This window comes from Hemicordylus capensis, chromosome 4 (assembly GCF_027244095.1).
Source record: "Hemicordylus capensis ecotype Gifberg chromosome 4, rHemCap1.1.pri, whole genome shotgun sequence".
In the NCBI taxonomy this organism is placed as follows: Eukaryota; Metazoa; Chordata; class Lepidosauria; order Squamata; family Cordylidae; genus Hemicordylus; species Hemicordylus capensis.
This window is the reverse complement of record NC_069660.1, coordinates 182,114,727-182,134,201: the sequence shown is the minus strand read 5'-3', so window position 1 is coordinate 182,134,201 and position 19,475 is coordinate 182,114,727. Positions and strand designations below refer to the sequence as shown.

Sequence of the window (19,475 nt, the reverse complement as noted above, 5' to 3'; positions counted from 1 at the left end):
GAAGAAAAGGAAAGCCGGGGCAGTAACCATTCCCAGAGGATGATTTTGGACTGTGATTTTAAGACATTTATTTCACCTACCTGCATTTTTGGCTTTCAGAATACAGAAGCAGCATGAAGCAGTATCAGAAATGATCCTCAGGAAGAAGCTAGGGTTATTTTTAATCTGTTGGTTAAATGGAAGCTGAAGAACACATGCATGAAACCTAGAATTAAAAAAAAAAACATTTTAAAAGCCATTTATTTTACTAGCTGACATATTGAGCAGTGCTCTTTGCCTTCCAGGACATATCACTCTGTGCTCCACCTTTGAGTGTACTGCTGCATGTCAGCCACTGAACTGAGTAGCAAGAAGAGTAGCCATTTTTCAGGCATGTAAAAACAATTATCTGTCAAGAGAGTAACTTCTGGCCTTGTGACTCCCTGCTTTACCCATATACATAAATTCCTGTGGCTTTCAAAGAGACTATCTACCATCTTCTATCTATCTATCTACCATCTATCTATCTGTCTAATTCTCTATGGCGTACTTGTGGCTAATCCTGTGTGTGGCAGTTCTGCGAGGGTTCGTGAGCAGAAGCACCATGGTGACTGGGCAGTGGAGATTCCATATGCAGATAGGGAGGAGGAGCCTGTGGCACCGTGGTGATTGGGCAGTGGTTATTCCATATGCAGATGGGGAGGAGGAGCCTGTGATGGCTAAGGACAATTGGAATGCAACTACCCCTGCTAAATGGGCAAAGAGGTACCTTTTTAACGTGGTGATTCTCTTTATTTAGCAGGGGGAGAGTAACTGGCCCTATTCACCCCCAGCACAGTATTTCCAATGACTGTTGCTGGTGTCTATCTTAAGCTTCTTTTCAGATTGTGAGCCGTTTGGGGACAGGGAGCCATATTATTTATTTATTATTGCTCTATGTAAACCACTTTGAAAACCTTTGTTGAAATGCAGTATATAAATATTTGTTGTTACTGATCGGAAGATGTTCTTGATTGTAGAGGAGAGGAATCTATCTATATTAAAAAAAGGATAGTGGGCAGGGGTCTGCGAAGAGAGGGGTCGTGAGGGAAGAAAGAGCCCCTTCAGGAGAAGGAGGCAGCCGTTGTGTGAATTAGATGAGGAAACAAGATGAACAAGATCTGTTAACTCAGAAAGGGGGAGGGAGAGAGAGAAAAGAAGGGGGGAAGAAAGACAGAGGGGAAGAGTGAGTGGAAGAGAGAGAGAAAGAAAGAAAAGGGAGGGGAAGAGAAAGAAGGAAGGGTGAGGGACGGGCCCGAGCCTGTCAGTGGCCTGAGGGGAACGAGTGGCCATGGCAGTGGTGGCAGTGAGGAAGGTCCCAGTCATCCGCTGCTGCTGCTCCTCCTGTGGGGAGGGGCAGGAGTGGAGCTCAGGTGAGGGTGGAGAGGTCTCTGGGGATAGGGGACTGCAGCTTGGCCAATAGGCGCCAGCAACACTGCAGCCGCAACCAAGAGGGGTGGGGGGTGGAGGAAAGGGAGGGAAGAGTGACCAAGAGGGGTGAGGGGGGATGGAAGCAATCGGGTGGAGGAGGAGGAGCAGGAGCAGGAGTGAGAGTGAAGAGATCTCTGAGGTGGGGGGGCAGAGGGTGAGGGGGAGCAATCAAGTACTAGTATGCAGATGCTCTGCATGGGTTAAACTAGTTTGGAGTATTTTACTTTCCTCTGCAGATGACGTACAGAAAAATGATTTGACATACTCAGATCAAAAATGTAATTGGATGGCATCCAGTGATATAAGCCATTCCTAGACACTGTGACACCTTGTTTCACTTTTACACACCAATTTGTGAAACTTTCAAAGAGACTGTCCACGACATAAGGTCTCTTTTACTTTCATATCATTCTTTGTGCAGCAGCTGTGGAGGAGATTACAGAGGCAATTCAGAAGGCTTCTGATGACATCATAAGCTATTCTCATTTGGCCTTGACCAAAGTGGATGCTCTGTACAATAAGCAAATCGTTGCAAGGAGGGGGGATAAAAATAAACCCTTGCAGGAGAGGAGATCTGTTCACTTATAAAGTCGTTAAAAGATTATCAGTACTTAAGAAAGTGAAGATGGGAATTCTAATGAAAGAGTGCAATGCTGAAAGGATGCAGGTCAAAGTGCTGATGGATTTTATCCAGCAACAATGTGCCAGAATAAAAACTGGTTAATGAATTACATGCTTCAATTTAAAATTTGACAGTGGAGAAGACAGAGGGAGAGGATGAGAGAGGCACAGAGGAAAGGAAGAATGAACATAGCAAGTGCAATTATACCCATTTAGTTTCATTTCAGCTAGGGTGAATTTAACAAAAAAAGAAAGAAAAAAGCTGGCCTTCAGTACAAATACAAAATAGGATATTACCAAGGCATGAATAACTCGGATCAGTTATGTCCATATAACTTCTCTTACTCTCCCCCTCCCCTACATTTTAAAATCATTCTACATGGAGCAAATAATTCCAAAAGGATCAGGCCAAGCCCACTTTCCTTAGACTTATCTCTCTTTAAGACAGTTCCCCTCCCAACACTGGCATATTTCAGTGTAACCTACCAGTGTAACTGTTCGAGGATATTTGAAATATGTACCAACCAATGAAATTGGCAGATAAGCAATATTTCTCAGGTGATAGGTTTCTAGGGAAGTGGAGGAGGAACAGCCATCTGTGCAAGCCTCATTAACAAGGAGCCTGCAAACAATCACCCATCATTTCCCAATGTACAGTTGCCACCAGCCCCTTGGGATGACCCAATGAGAGGAATGAGATTCCAAGTCCCCGAATTCTGCAGCACCAGGTTGAAGCTGAAAATTCTTGGGAGGCAGATGCGATATTAAGAACACTACTACTGTGGGCTCTGTTTCTTTAAGCTGGAGCTAAAGTAACACAGAGAGATGGGGTTGTAGTAACTCCATGGGGTTATGCTAATATTATAATGGCCTTATACAAATCTGTGGTGTGGCCACATCTGGAGTACTGTGTGCAGTTTTAGTCACTCTATCTTAAGAAAGATATTGCAGAACTGGAAAAAATGCAGAAGAGAGCAACCAAGATGATCAGGGCCCTGGAGCACCTTCCTTATGAGGCAAGGCTACAGAATCTCAGACTCTTTACTCTGGAAAAGAGGCGACTAAGGGGAGATGTGATCGAGGTGTATAAAATTATGCATTGAGTGGAGAGAGTGGATAGAGAGAAATCTTTCTCCCTCTCTCACAACACTTAAACCAGGGGTCATCCCATGGAAATGAAGGTCGGGAAATTTAGGACCGACAAGAGGAAGTACTTTTTCACACAGTGCATTAAATCTATGGAATTCTTTGCCATGGAATGTGGTGATAGCCACGAGCTTGGATGGCTTTAAAAGGGGCTTAGACAAATTCATGGAGGTCAGGTCTATCCGTAGCTACAGGCCACCTCCAGCCTCAGAGGCACAATGCCTCTCAATACCAGTTGCAGGGAAGCAACAACAGGAGAGAGGGCATGTCCTCACCTCTTGCCTGTAGGCTCCCCAGAGACATCTGGTGTGCTACAGTGTGAAACAGGATGCTGGACTAGATTGTCCTTGGGCCTGATCCAGCAAGGCTGTTCTTATGAACTAGATGAGTAATTAAACATCAGCACAGAGGGTGTATATCCCGCGAGACGGGGGAAAGCAATATCAGAAGTAACCTTGGATCTAAAGGTAGTGCAACAGCACCATATAAGATTGGTGCAATAGCACCATACTGGGACTGGTGCTTTTTAATTTATTCTTAAATGATCTAGAAGTAGGGGTAAGCAGTGAGTTGGCCAGATTTGCAGATGATACTAAACTCTTTCGGGGAGTGAAATCCAAAACGGATTTTGAGGAGCTCCAAAAGGATCTCTCCAAACTGCGTGAGTAGGCAACAAAATGGCAAATGCAGTTCAGTATTGGCAAGTGCTGGCAAGAGAGCCAGCGCAGTGTAGTGGTTAGAATGCTGGACTAGGACCAGGGAGACCCGAGTTCAAATCCCCATTCAGCCATGATACTTGCTGGGTGACTCTGGGCCAGTCACTTCTCTCTCAGGCTAACCTACTTCACAGGGTTGTTGTGAGGAGAAACGTATGTATGTAGTAAACTGCTCTGGGCTCCTTGGAAGAAGAGTAGGATATAAGTGTAATAAAATGAATGAATGAATGAATGAGTAAAGTGATGCACATTGGGACAACCCCCCCCCCGCCCAGCTTCAAGTATATGTTGATGGGATCTGAGCTGTCGGTGACTAACCAGGAGAGGGATCTTGGGGTCATGGTGGACAGCTCGTTGAAAGTGTCGACTCAATGTGCGGCAGTGGTGAAAAAGGCCAATTCCATGCTAGGGATCATTATAACACTGCTAATATTATAATGCCCTGATACAAAGCTATGGTGCGGCCACACCTGGAGTACTGCATACAATTCTGGTCACCACATCTAAAAAACGACATTGTAGAACTGGAAAGAGTGCAGAAGTGGGCAACCAAGATGATCAGGGGCCTAGAGCACTGTTCTTATGAGGCAAGGCTACAACACCTGGGGCTATTTAGTTTAGAAAAAAGACGACTGTGGGGAGACATGACAGAGGTCTTTAAAATCATGCATGGTGTGGAGAAAGTAGATAAAGAGAAATTCTTCCTCCTCTCACATAACACTAGAACCAGGGGTCATCCCATGAAATTGATTGCCAGGAAATCTAGGACCAACAAACAGAAGTATTTTTTCATACCACGCACAATCAACTTGTGGGATTCTCTGCCACAAGATGTGGTGACAGCCAACAACCTGGATGGCTTTAAGAGGGGTTTGGATAACTTCATGGAGGAGAGGTCAATATCACATTAGCACAAGAGCTAACACAAATGAATTTTAAATCATGGAAAGCATTTGAAGCACATAGTACTAAAATGAAAATCATTACAGGAGATACATGGAAAATATCCTTCAAGTAAGATGGCCCAGATCTAAACTGGATGCCAGTTTCAAAGACTCCACAACAAATACTGATATTTCTATATGGCATGAAAGAACAAACAGGCTGAAAGGATTTGTCTAACAATGAGGGCTTTAGAGGCGTTTCTGGGACAATTAGGGAAAAAAACTTTCTAGAGATATGCTGTTATGTATGTATTGAATTTATAATGGTTGTAGACCAGCAATTATTAGATATAAGAGAAAAACAAATGATATAGATTAAGAAAGTACAATCAAAATAAAAATATGAATTAAATATAGCACAACTAAAATAGTGGTGCGGCTTAACATTCACATGATATGCCTTTATGATGACATGACAACACATCAAAAGGGAACTGTGGACCGTGAGATTACAGTTCTCTAACCCACAGCACCTTCTAGAGGCATTTCACAGCACTGAAACCTTGGAAATTACTACACACATTAAAAAGAAGATGACAAAAACAACACACCTGTAGGCCTGAAGCAGAAGAATCTTGTAAACATTAATACAGACTGTCCTAAGACTGTTGATCTAAATTTAGAGAAAGTTAGGAAAACCATTAAGTCAATGTACTATGCTGAAAGTTTATTTAACAAAACAAACAATAATAAGCCAAGTTTTTAAAAAATCAAAAAGCAGTTTGCGGAAAACACATTATGCATTAAAAGAATCACATCAGCTTTTATTGCAGTGGTGTTGGATGCCATGAATACTATCGCCACATTTGAAATAATGTTGCCTGAAGGCTTCTCTTAGGTGTCACAACTGGGTTTTGTACTCACCTGTAAATCTAAAAATAAACTGTGGCATTTCAGTTGTAAGACTGCAAGCAACTTGTTTCTCATGCTCACTCCAGCTTTGACGCTGGAGTTGAAGGAGAGGCTCGATCTGATAGATGTACAAGCATAACTGTAAAGATGGAAGGGGAGAGAAGAGGAAGAGCGCAAGTACACAGGATTTAAGCAGCATTTTGACTCAAGCAATGGTCTAGTACAGTAATATTTTGGCTACAAACGGCTGTGTCAGAAGTTTGCCAATGAGCTGATCTGTAAAGAAGCTTCATATTCCCTTGACAAAATGAATATATTCAAAACACATTGGGAAAAACATCAGAAGGAACACCAGTCCAAGTAGCTATCCCGATTTTGTATTTCTGTAGCATTTTCCCTACTAAAAGAGTGGATTAAGATGCATGTCCACTCAGGAGCAAGTCCCACCGAGTCCAGTGGGACTCATTCCCAAGCAAGCGTGCATAGCGTTGCAGTTTTCTTTCCTTTAAAAGACTGCTGATGATGTGAACATGAACGTCCCTGGTTTCTGAAAAATGGGTTTAGAGCCACAAAACCCTCATAGCGATTAGCCAATGCTAGTTTTAATCAAAGCTAATCAACAGTTATTCCACTCTCAAAACAATTGCTAGGATGAAAACACACTTCATTTTCAAGCACAAACTATGCAGAGCTGTCAGCTACACAGGCAATATACCTAACCCTACCAAATTCATGGAATAGATGGGCACTTTATTACTCCCACGAGCTCAGATCACATACTCCCCATAATGCAGGAGATCTCATGCACACATACATTTTTCTTTATGGAGGAAGTGCTTTGGAACATGGATTCCTCTTCAAGTGCAACAACGCCTTGGCATAAAGCTAAGAACATAATTCAGAACACATGGGGAGCTGGACACGAACATGTAACAAGTTGTCTGAGTGGTTCATAACAAGCATTTCACTGACCTAATGCAGACTGAGCAGGTGGCCAGCCAAACTGCCATGTGTCATTGGTCCTATGCAGAAGTTATACAAAGCAGAGATAATGTGCTCACATATGGCACCCCCAAGAGCACCCATGGAAGCTCCGCCTGGATGCATTCTGAAACCTGCTCCCTCCCCACACCTACAGTGTTTGTCAGAACACTGCACACAAGGAGAGATCCTCCCTGTGATGTGGAACACTGGTGCCCCAGTGTTCCGCCTCATCGGTAGTTTGTTTCCTTCCATAAGCATTTGTCTCTTCAAATGCTGCAAGTGTGGAGAGAGGAGTTTCAGAGCACATGGATTCAGAACACACTCTTGGCTGTAAAGTATTCCTACTTTGCAGAACTTCTTAACAGGCTGTTATGCTGAAGAATTCAGGACAGTAGTGTAGTCAGGCTCTGGAGGGCAGTTCTAGTGCTTCTCCTGGTGCCAGATCCCAGCCGGAGCGCACGGTGTAGAAAGAAGCAACAGGCCTGCTGGTGGCTGGCATCACAGTGACGGCCACGTGGCTGGGGTGGGAAGGCACGTGGGTGGGGGGAGCACATGTTGGGTCCCACTGCAGACCTGCTGCCTGACTCTTCTCCTCCTGAACACACTCAGTCCATTGTGTTGTATGCAAAACAAGGCAGGCAGCAGCAGCAGGTCAGCACAGACAATCTGCAACTGCCCCCACCCCCATTGGAGCCCAGCCCAGAGCACCCCTTCCTCTTGTCCTTGTTGCCTGTGATGCTGTCTCTCCCTGAGAATGGCAGCACTCCTTCAGCTCACTCCTTCTCTGAGTCAGGGCAAGGAACCAATTGAAAATGCAGCTCCTCCCGCAGTGCTTTTGTTAATCTCCATTCTAGTTTGGAGCTCCTCACAGGAACATAGGAAGCTGCCATATACCGAGTCAGACCATTGGTCCATCTCGCTCAGTATTGTCTTCACGGACTAGCAGCGGCTTCTCCAAGGTTGCAGGCAGGAATCTCTCTCAGCCCTATCTTGGAGATGCCAGGGAGGGAACTTGGAACCTTCTGCTCTTCCCAGAGTGGCTCCATCCCCTGAAGGGAATATCTTACAGTGCTCATACATCAAGTTTCCCTTTCATATGCAACCAGGGTGGACCCTGAGAACCAGAGTGGCTGCTGGCAAAAGAATGGTAAGAAATCCAATTTGGGAACCAATACAGCTCACAAAGTAGAACAACTAAACAAATCACCGTGGGTATCCACCGAACTTTATAAATGCTGTTTTATAAATGATAATTATTATAAAGTTTATAACTTTATAAATGCTGTTTATTAGCACGGGATCCAGTATACTTCGGACTGGTTTCTTTTACAAAGGGGTTTCTTACAGCCTGCATGTTTGCAGATGAAACAATAAAACAGTTACAATAAAAGTGCAGTAAAAACAAGTTATTAAAAGTTCATTTGTTTGGTCTTGTTTTGTATTGGGGGTGGCAGCTGTCATGGAGACCACCTGCACTTCTGAGTTTGCCACTACACTACTGATTCAGACACCTAGCTTGTGATACAATTTGGGCTGAAAAAAATAAAAGGGTGGCAACTTGCTGAATGACCATATGAACTGGTTCTATATGACTTCCTTGATTTAAGTTGGTGCCTACCTATAAAATCTATGAAAGCTTTAGGTTATTAATCTATCAGAGTTTGGTGCCCTAAGATTAGTGCAACAATTATTCCTACTTACTTGGTGTAATCGCAATAAACTTCAAGAGTCTGCGTATCAATTAGCAAGCCACACCATGGAATTACAGTATGAGTTGGTAACTGCTTGAACTCCGAGCATCCTGGGATCGCCTCATCGACAGGAAAATTCACCACTGTCTTAGCTGGATTTATGACAAAGCCATACTCAGGAATGCCCATGGCAAGTGTTCTAAGATAATGAAAATACGTTGGTTAGAAATGATGGGCTCCATCCAAAGGAGTACAAGTGGAATTTCATCTAGGCAGTGGGCATTTCCACCCTCCCCTCCGCTGCCCCCTGAAAGTCTGTTGGGGGACCCTTCAGAACAGTGCAGGATGAGGTGTGGGAGCTTGCAGAGTGAAAATTGGTGGAAATAAGGGGTGGGACAGCCTTGTGTGAACAGATGTGTCTTTCTGCTTGCTCAAGGCACTGCTGAATACCTCCTCGTATTTGCACAGGCATATAATATGATTGCCTCCTATAGCCTCAATCCTGACTGTCACCAGTAGGGATGTGCAAAACATTTCAACTAAAAATGGGCCATTTCAAGCTTGAAACAAAATGCCCTTTAAATAAACGGCATTTATTTAACAGAATCCCTCAGGGCTCCATTCTGTCACCAATGCGTTTTAACATCTACATGAAACAGCTGGGTGAGGTCATCAGGAGATTTGGTGCAGGGTGTTATCAGTATGCTGATGACATCTAAATCTATTTCTCCTTATCAGGAAATGGCATTCACTCCCTAAATTCCTGTCTACAGGCAGTAATGGACTGGATGAGGGATAACAAAGCTGAAGCCAAGCAAGACAGAGGTGCTCATTGTGAGGGATCGGAATTTGAGGGATGAGTTAGATCTTCCTATGTTGGATGGGGTTACACTCCACCAGAAGGAACAGGTACACAGCTTGGGAGTGCTCTTGGATCCATGCCTCACCCTGATGAGACTAATGTGCGTCACTCACTGCTCTGCAATATTTATTGCAAGGTGTACTCAGTCAAAATGTAGCTGATGTTGCTCTTTGAGCTTATGGCTATGTTTGCTGCTAAGGCTGCTGCTGTGGCAGTGGTTGCAATGTTAGGAAGTAAGCAGTCATAATGGTGTGTGAGAGAACAACTTGTCCCAATCATGTTACTGCAGTGCAGGCACTGTAGCTGGCAGTGGATTCTGGATCAGTGATTCTATTTTGGCCATTTTTGAACTGTGTTTCAAATATGTGTTCTGTGGTGGAAGGGACAGATTCCCTGTTATTGTGTGCTTCTGCAGCATTTTTCAAGGCAGGGTTGCAAAATGCATTGCAAATTGCATTGAAAAACATGTGTGCACTCTGATTGCAGCTTGTTCTGGCCATAGGGAACAATGGGAAAACTTGAAATACCCCATTGTTCCCCATGGGTAGCTCCTTGGGACACCAAAATGGGTTGTATGGTAAGAAATGATGGTTACTACCTACCACCATACCCACAAAAGAAATGGACAAGCGGGTGATTATAAACCATCTTTCCCCAGAACCCCCATAGGATCCTATGGGGGTTTGGGGGAAAACCTTTTGGTGTCTATATCAGTGGGGAACAATGGGTTGTTTTGAGTTATCCCATTGTTCCCTATGGCCAAAACATGAGTTTCATTTCATTGAAACAGCTGTTTCAACAAAATGTTAAGGTGGTCTGCATTTTGTTCTGAGCTTGAAACAAAATGCAAAATCCGTTTCATGTATAGCTATAGGGAATTAGAAGTGGTATTACTAGGACTCTTAAGCCCTTTTGTGATTTGTACTCTGAGAAAGAAAAAGGAAAACAAAGAGAAAGGTGACAAAATGGAGATGACCAGTATCCATTTTGCTGAAATCCTCACTCCAGTTGTTCAATGTCAGCATAGCTGTGTGTGTTCTGCATTAAAATAGGAGAATTCTTCACCAAGAAAACTGATTGCTTTCGCCTCTTCTTCTGAAGTTTTAGCAGGCATTGACCACAAACTTCTGAGATAATCTTCAGAAGGGCCAGAACCTTTTTCATTTTTTTTTAAAAAAGGCCATTGTGCGAAACAGGATGCTGGAACTTTGGTCCAACACAGCAGGGCTCTTCGAATGTTCTTATATTTGGTGACATCCACAGAACACTATTCATAGGAATGGGGAAGGGAAATAGGGCAAATACCTTTCTGTTCCTTCATACACAATCAGGGCTAAAGAGGACCAAAACTTAAAAGCTCATAGGAACATAGGAAGCTGCCATATACTGAGTCAGACCATTGGTCTATCTAGCTCAGTATTGTCTACACAGACTGGCAGCAGTTTCTCCAAGGTTGCAGGCAGGAGTCTCCCTCAGCCCTATCTTGGAGATGCCAGGGAGGGAACTTGGAATCCTCTGCATGCAAGTATGCAGATGCGCTTCCCAGAGCAGCCCCATCCCAAGGGGAATATTTTACAGTGCTCACACATACTCTCCCATGCAAATGCAAACCAGGGTGGACCCTCCTTAGCAAGGGGGCAATCCGTGCTTGCTACTACAAGAACAGCTCTCATCAATCACCAATTTAAAACTCTGGTCCTTTATGTTGTACCTCAAAAATGTTTTCGCTTGCATTAAGTGAGGCGTAACAAGCAAAAAGTCATCTGTCAAACGCATCAGCATTCTGGAATATAAAAGAACAAAGACATTTTGGGGGGGGGGGGAATTAAATTTTCCTAGGAAGTATGAATTACTAATGCTTGTTTTCCATCCACTCAAATATAGCTTTTGAATATTTCAGTTTCCCCACTTCCACTTCTCTCTTAACATGAAGTAGTGCACCTATCATATCTATCCATAATGAGAATCTTGATTACTCCAAATCTCTTCAGTTATGTCCAATTAGCCTGTCTCTCAAGAAAAATTTATACTACATAAGCAGTTGTGTTATTTTTATTGGCAATCATTGTTTTTTTGTTACCGAGTTCATTTGGATAAATGAGTCTATGGAATTCCAATTTGTTTAAGTACTACATGATAACAAGCAGATTAATTGGCCACTGGGTAGAGAATGTGTGTGTAGAAGAACATTTCGTGATTTTATGAGTGCTTAAGCAGTAACAATGGAATAAGCTGGCAGCAAAGGCCAAACCTCATTTTGCATAGATTTGATCCGAGGATAGCTGCAGATATTAATTATATTATTCATAATGGAGCCTACTTTTCTTCTCAGAAGTGGCCTCAAGTAGCACCTTAAGTGGCACAGAGAGAAAATGCTTGACTAACAAGCAGAAGGTGGCCGGTTCAAATCCCTGCTGGTACTATATTGGGCAGCAGCAACATAGGAAGATGCTGAAAGGCATCATCTCATACTGCGTGGAAGGAGGCAATGGTAAACCCCTCCTGTATTCTACCAAAGAAAACCACAGAATTCTGTGGGCACCAAGGGTCAAAATCGACCCGACAGCACACTTTACCTTTAGTGGCCTCAAAGCAGCTCATGACAAAACACAAAAATACTATTTAAAACATGCAAATTATCAATTCAAATGTATCAACATCCTCACTTCTACACAGTGTGGTTTTGCCCGCACTAAAAACCACAAAACCACAGAACACAGTTTCTAATTGCAAGCATTTCTGCATTAGTAAGAATCAGCCCCTTGTAAAGAGAATAGTTTTCACTAATTTCCTAAAAGGAGACAGAAGTGGCCCGAGAAGTCTCCTGATTTCAAGTTGCCACGGTTGAGCATTAAGATGTGGGAGTTGTCACTAAAAAACTGAATTCACGAGTTGGAGCAAGGAGACAGTTGCCACTTCATTACGGATCAACCACCAGAGATGCATAGATGGGGCTTCATCAGGAGACTGCACAGCGGTTCTCAACACTGACTTGCCCCCAAATGCAACACAAGGACTGAACCACAGAGGGTTGTGCGAGAGGATGCAGGAGTGGGACGGGCCTATCCCCTTTCAAGTTCTCGGCTGTATGTGGAAAACTCACTTCATTGGGCAACAAAGGGCAGGGGTGTCTCTGGGATTACATTTATTGGCTGAGATGCAGACTAATGTTGCACTAGTCCAAGGTTGTTGTGCTAGCTAGTTCTGTTAAGTCAGGAACTTGCATGCCAGCCTGTTGCCCTTGTGTAAGCAACAGTGTGTGCTTACACAACCTGTGGTGTGTTTCTTGCTGCAAAACATTTTCCTCAGTCCATATGTGTTGCACGGAATAATGCAAAGCTATCTGCAATCCTTCCTAAGCAAGTGCAACACTTGCATAAACAAACCAGGACTGCAAGAGACTTTGAGCATCTGCTCAGCTACATGACCTTCTTGTGTCTGTGCATCTTTGTTTGTCGCACTAGTGGAGCTTAGTCATCCAGACTAAGCTCCACTAGTGCGACAAACAAAGACTGACATCCAGCCATTGTTGATACATCTTTGTGGACTCCTGGTGCTGGGTAAACTTTGCCAGAGATTCTTAGACACTCTAAAATCACTACAGTTCCCAGGATTTCTTGGCTGGGAGCCATTACAGTTAAAAAGATTTGAAACAGATTCATATCTGTAGTGCAGGTAAGTTCTACATTTCAGCTCTTCCACTCTGCATTGTTACTCTGAGTAATGCCTCCACCTCCCTTCTGATATTGGCCAAGAAAGCATTTTTTTCCTCTGGCAGAGGCTGAACAATGGATGCTGAACGTCCGTGAAATGTTGGGGATTAGGGACTCTTGTTCTCAGCTTCAACCTCTAAGAACAGTTAGCATGCCAAGCAACAAAATATCATCATACCCATCTTCTTGCACACCGCAGAGTAGCTTGTTCTCCATATCTCCATAGCAGAGATTGCAAAGCAGAGTTGACAAAATGGAGCCCTGGGGGATTCCACAGCACTGGACATAGTACCTAGCAAATATCACAACAATTCAGAACTGATAGCAAGATAACTAATGAAAACTTTCCCCCTTATGATTATTGCACCGCATAAGTCATTAAGTCATACACTTTTCTCTTCTTAGGGTCAAAGTGCACAAAACACAGCAGATCCACAATGAGATTTCCCAAGGTCTATTTGTTTTTCTAAAACTGGGGTCATAGCACTGGTGGACATACTGTGCATGGAGAAGGTCCTCAGAATCTCCCCTTAACAGGCTCTCAGGCATCGGGCTAGAAAAAGCTCTTCTCATTTTCACAGCGAGACAACCCTGAGCTAGATAGACCAATGTTCTGACTTGGCATGAGGCAACTCCATACGTAAACAAAGCATACCCCTGCATTTTGCCGTGGCTGATCTCAAAGCACTGTCAGTCATTTCTGTGCTTCTGGAACCATTTGCATGAATAAAACCAATATCACAGAGCCTTATGAAATGCTGTATGAGTCTACATTCAGCAGGCCAGGCGGAAAAGGAAGCATTCATGGAGAGCCAAATAGGATCAGACTTTGATCTTTTCCTCTTGTCAGCTTCAATCACTTTCACAAAGCTGGCTGGGGATAAGTGTATGTATATTGATGATAGCTATTTATCTAGTATAGTCTGTCTCTGTCTTCACATATTCATCCAAGCTTTCAGCTTTTCTTGTGAAGCTCAAACTATCCTTCAGCTTGGAAGTTCATCAATTTGAGCAAAAATAAGTTCTCAGCCAAAGGCAAATTTATCCTACACTTCTACAAAGGCTTCATTGTATTCCACATATGCGAATGAGATCTCTGTTAGTTCAATGGCACTGAGAAGAAGGCCAAACAGCAGAGGTCTCCACAGGGGAAGGGATCTAGAGGGCATAAGGATCAAACCAGTTTTTGTTGGAGCACACTGCTGCTGAACTACTAAGCACACAGATACAGCAATCCTTTTCACACAGCAACCCAGAGGACTGACAGAAAGCTCTTCTGAGGACAATCTCAAAGCCACAACAGCACTGTTGAGCATACATAGTTAAAGTGGAGATCCCCCAAATGTGTAGGAGATATGCAAGGCTTAATTTGAGGCAGGATTCAGCCCTGAAACTTGTTCTGAATTGCAGCCATCAATCTTGGAATGTATGAAGTGATAAGAAGGGAGTGACTCTGGGCAGCAGCCCAGAGCATTTCTTTTTAAAAGAATAGTCACTGATTAACAACAGTCTATTGAGATAAATGAGAGATCAGAGGATGGAGCTTGCAAGTTGGTATACATGACTCTCATTAAATGTATGGAGGGCAAGTGGCCTTCTTGAATACAACACTCACAAGTCACTATTAGACAATGCTGAGAGGCCATTTCAGATCTGCGGCCTTCTAGCAGTGAATTGCAAAGAAGCATTTTTTATTTTTTTAAGAAGAGACCATTTCCAGCATGACTTAAAAGCAAATTAGACTTTATCCATACTGTGTGATCTGGGTCTGTGTGCTTGATTTTTCTAATGTAAACAACATGTGCTTGGAGGGGGCAGATCTAGCCTGGGGCCACTGTTCCCTCTAAGGCGTGCGCATGTGCGCGTGCCCACAAGTATTCTGATAATCCCACTCAGTCAATTTTAGATCCCGCTCAGACTGAATTGTGAAGGCCCCACTCTGAATGCATCTGCACACACAGTGCCTTGATACTGCCACCCAGAACAAAACTCATTCTGCACAGAGATGAAAAGAATTAGATGGGCCACTTGCCTGGGACTCTAGCAGGTACAAGATTCCCCTCCTCACATGCCATGATCCTGATCAGGGTTGGGCTCCCCTATACATTCGCTTTACATTAGAAAAATCAAACATGCTGGCCTGGATCACACAATAGGTATATATTCTAATTAAGTCCTTAGTAGTTCTCATCCAACAGTGAATTCCAATGGAGCATTTGTACAAAGCCCCAGGTCTGAATGACATCCCTGGGAAGCATCCAGACTAACCCCTGACAGTACAAACTCCTTTCATGAATGTCAGTCTGGGCCATCAATTTAGCTTGTTTCACCAGTTTCTTCATTCTAAGACCCTCTTATATTTTTAAGACAGTTTTTAAAACAACAACAACACAAAAATTAAAGGGTATACAGATCAACACTCAATCCTGTCAAAGGTTGGATCTAGAATAACATTCTCTGTTTAGAAGTTACCCAAGCCTTTGGTTTTTGAAGGTATATTCTGTATTTTTTCAGTCTTACTTGTTTACGTGTATTTTGGAACTCACTGTTATGGAGCTGCGTAAAAGGTTATTGTAATACATTGCATGAGCAGAAGGTAAAGAGGTAAAGGAGTTTTAGTTCACAGAGAGAAGTAGCAGTAGTGGGACCCCTGCAAGCAGCTGGGATGGGGGGAGACCCTGTTTAGAATCTGGGGGGTGAGGGACAGTTATACAGAGGGAAAGTAGTTAGTGCTCAGTTGATTGATTGTTATGAGAAGGTGAGATTTGAGCCTTGGAAAAAAGCAAATAAGACTGAACAAGAGAGTGACTTCTCCGAGGAAGAGTGGGTTTAGGCAGAAGAAGATGTGCAATCTAAAGGAAAGTCCATTTTCTGTTCAGGGGAAGACCTGGCAAGTCTTCAACTGAGAGGCAGGTCCGAGACAAAACCAAGTAACCAAACAAGACACTCTAAGCTTGAGAGAAAAGTCACATCGAAGGAATCTTAACAGTAAAACATCAATGCTACCAGGTTGTTTGAAACCTTAAGACCTGTTTGAAGCCTGAAACCATTATGCTTTATTAAAAATAAAATAATCTTATATAAAAATAGAATGTGTGGATTCAGTGTTACCAAGGTGCTAGAACATTTCTTTCTCTCTCCCATGTTCATCAGAAGTATTTCATCATGCTACAGAATAATTTATCATATTGGAGAAGTATAATAAAAAGCAAGTCCTGTCACAAGTCCTTCCTAAGAGTGTTATATTGGTCTCAGGTGTGTCAAAGAGCCTGAGAGAGGTGGCAGTAATGTTATCTAGAAGAAAGGTAAGCAGAAGGTGGGGTTGCTATGGCAATACACTCTCAGCCTCATGATCTCTTCTGGAAAATGGGGATGAAGGTGGATCTAGCTTCAAGACTGTTGCAAGGATGAAAGATAAAGATAAATGCTACCAAACACAGGCTCCACAGATGGGTTGGTATATAAAGAGACAATCTGACTGTAAGCTCAAGAAACATGCCACCCAGCCAGGACGCTTTGAAAAATGCATAGGACCCATCAGAACAGAGAAGACTTTACCTGTTCTCAATCTTCAGAATACTATTACGGATCAATTGCAGAAAAAACTCACACAGGCTGGAACTGGTCTCCTTCAAATAAACACTCTAAAGTAAATAAAGAAAAAGCATTCTAAAGTGAAAGTCTGGAGTGTTAACTTTTTGCCAAAATCTAATAAAATAAAGGATTTCCCTTTCCTACCACCAAACAGATTATAACTTCCATTCCCTGACTATGCTGATTTGCCTGGTTTATTTATTTATTTTATTTTACATTTTATATCCCGCTCTTCCTCCAAGAAGCCCAGAGCGATGTACTACATACTCGAGTTTCTCCCCACAACAACCCTGTGAAGTAGGCTAGGCTGAGATAGAAGTGACTGGCCCAGAGTCACCCAGCAAGTCTCATGGCTGAATGGGGATTTGAACTCAGGTCTCCCCAGTCCTAGTCCAGCACTCTAGCCACATTATGGGCATTCAAAGCAGCCTCATACTTCTGTGGCAGGGAAGCTCTGCAAGCAGAAATGTGACCTAAAAAGGCCTGTAAAATGTGAATGTTTCATAGAATCATAAAATCATAATCCTGGTTTATTCTTAGTATAAACATGCATGAACAAGCTTCCAAATACCCACTGCCAAAAAAAAAAAAAAAGTCAAACTGGCACTACGAGAATGCAAGACCTTGTTAAACACTCATGCTAGACTTTACTCAGACAAGAAGGATGTCTTTGAACACCATCTGCTGGTAGGTACTAGGAAAGACATGTACATGTACATGTACACTAGGAAACCTGAATGTGCCCTCTAATAGTATATACAAATGAAAAGAATTGACATAGCACTTGAAAGACATCTGATTACACTATCTAAACAAAGCAAAGTGTGCAGTTTTGTACAGACCATTGGTCCATCAAGCTGCTTATTGTCTACACTGACAGCAGCTCTCTAGGGTTTCAGATAGGGGATTTTCTCAGCCCTACAACCAAACTGGGGAAATGGCTTGACCACCAAGCCAGAGGTTGCTGGTTCGAATCCCTGCTGGTCTGTTTCCCAAACTATAATGCGAAACACCTATATCGGGCAGCAGTGATATAGGAAGATGCTGAAAGGCATCATCTCATGCTGTGTGGGAGAAGGCAATGGTAAACCCCTCCTTTATTCTACCAGAGACAAGGACGGGGCTCTGTGGTCGTCAGTTGACACCGACTTGACAGCACACTTTATCTTACATGATGCTGCCAGGGATTAAGCCTGAGACCATCTATGTCTTTTGCCACTCATCTATGGCCCCCACAGTTCAAATAGGTTCCATATCATTTCCCCCTTGGCACAATTTAAGTTTTGTAGTTTCATAAAATGCCTTCCTTCAAAGATGTGAATACATCTCATATTCTCTCCCTTGCACCAAGATTTGGAAAGCTTGGGGAAATTCAGACAATACAAGCTCAACAAAAGTAAAATTTTAAAAAGGGATCTGTATAATACAAGACGTAGGCAACCATAAACAGGAGCACAACTACTAAGTTCAGCTCCGAATTATTAATTGGACTTGAAGCTAGTATCTATGTATCTATGCTCATCTAGCAGAGCTTGTGTGGCATAGTAGCAAAGAATCTGGAAGTTCCTGGTTCAAATCTTGCCTCTGCCAGGAACCCAGCTTAGGCAAGCAAGTTTCTTTCCGTCTGACCACTTCTGCAGTAGGAAGCATTAATACTGACCTCCACTACAGGGCTGTTGTGAGGACAACCTAATCAATCCATATACTATGAAAGAGATTAATAGAACTGTACCTGCTCAACTATTACTGCATTTCTCAGTGAGGTGGTCTCTTGAAGGTGAAACACGAACTCTTTCATATCCGGTATAAACGCCTTGTCAGTAGATACCTGTAAATACATTCAGATTAAAATATTTCAGATGTTTGAGTTAATAAGCAGAACAGAAGTTATGAATTGTGCAAAAAAAGAAAGAAAGAAAGAAAAAGACAGAAAAAGACAAACACTATTCCCTCCCCTGACAATATATCTAGTCTTTCCTAGTTTAAGGAATTAAAAAGTTTAAGGAATTTAAAAACACACACACTAAGAACAAAACTAAATGCTTGTATTGAGGGGAAAGAACCCAGGAATCTGTCCTATGATGCACAGAATCAAACATATTATTGAGCCTTTTAAAGGACTAGTTATTCAGTGTTATGTGAGCAATGCAGGATTATAAATCAATAAGGTATCCCTAGAAGAAAACTCAAAATAAAATATGGATTTGTAAAGCTCACTTGACTGAGTCGTCAGACCTTGGACAAAATTAAGTTACTTGACAAGGTCTTTTGAGGATAAATAAGAACCTCAAACCAAAGAATATGTGGTGAACTCAAAAAGGAGATAGAAACTATCAACAACACTATAGCAGTTGCCCCAGCAGCTCTCTCCAACTACCACAAGCGCTTGTAGAAGGTTTCATATGCACAATCATACAAGCAAGCAACAAAACTTGGATCTGGACTTAGCCACTCATGCCTAAGTTCTATCCAGACTGGACTACTGCAACACCTTCTAAGTGGGGCTGCCCTTAAAGACTGTTCAGAAATTTCAATTGGTACAAAATACAGTGGCTAGAAAACTGATTGATTCACAACCACTGGAGCCCACTGCACCAATCCTATACTAGTGGTGTGCACGGAACTGGCACCTGCCGGCTTGAATGTGGGAAGGGGGATCTCTTATGACAGGGGAGGGTGCTCTTACCCCTCCCACCACATTTCCCCCACCAGCGGTGCCTTTTAAAATGGTCTGGCAGGGTGGCAGTGTACCTCCTTGCCACCCCGGTGCCTCTTCAGATGGGAAGTGACCCGAAGTTGCAGATGTGCGCATGCACAGTGGTAACTTCCGGTCACAGGAGGCACCGGGGTGGCAAGGAGGTACACTGCTGCCCCACCGGACCATTTTAAAAGGCACCGCTGGC

General features: G+C 43.0%; 1 protein-coding gene across 2 annotated transcripts in view; it reads right to left on the bottom strand.

Annotated features, from left to right (window-relative positions):
• Nucleotides 1-19,475, bottom strand: part of TERT (telomerase reverse transcriptase) — a 45,835-nt gene that overhangs the window by 7,050 nt on the left and 19,310 nt on the right. For both annotated transcript variants that reach the window (XM_053248005.1, XM_053248006.1), the window contains exons 7-14: nucleotides 18,305-18,400; nucleotides 16,537-16,622; nucleotides 13,157-13,270; nucleotides 10,977-11,048; nucleotides 8,414-8,602; nucleotides 5,741-5,867; nucleotides 5,428-5,489; nucleotides 81-205 (exon numbers count right to left, since the gene is read on the bottom strand). In XM_053248005.1, the coding sequence (XP_053103980.1) occupies nucleotides 81-205; nucleotides 5,428-5,489; nucleotides 5,741-5,867; nucleotides 8,414-8,602; nucleotides 10,977-11,048; nucleotides 13,157-13,270; nucleotides 16,537-16,622; nucleotides 18,305-18,400 (871 nt within the window). The remainder of the gene's footprint in view (nucleotides 1-80; nucleotides 206-5,427; nucleotides 5,490-5,740; nucleotides 5,868-8,413; nucleotides 8,603-10,976; nucleotides 11,049-13,156; nucleotides 13,271-16,536; nucleotides 16,623-18,304; nucleotides 18,401-19,475) is intronic.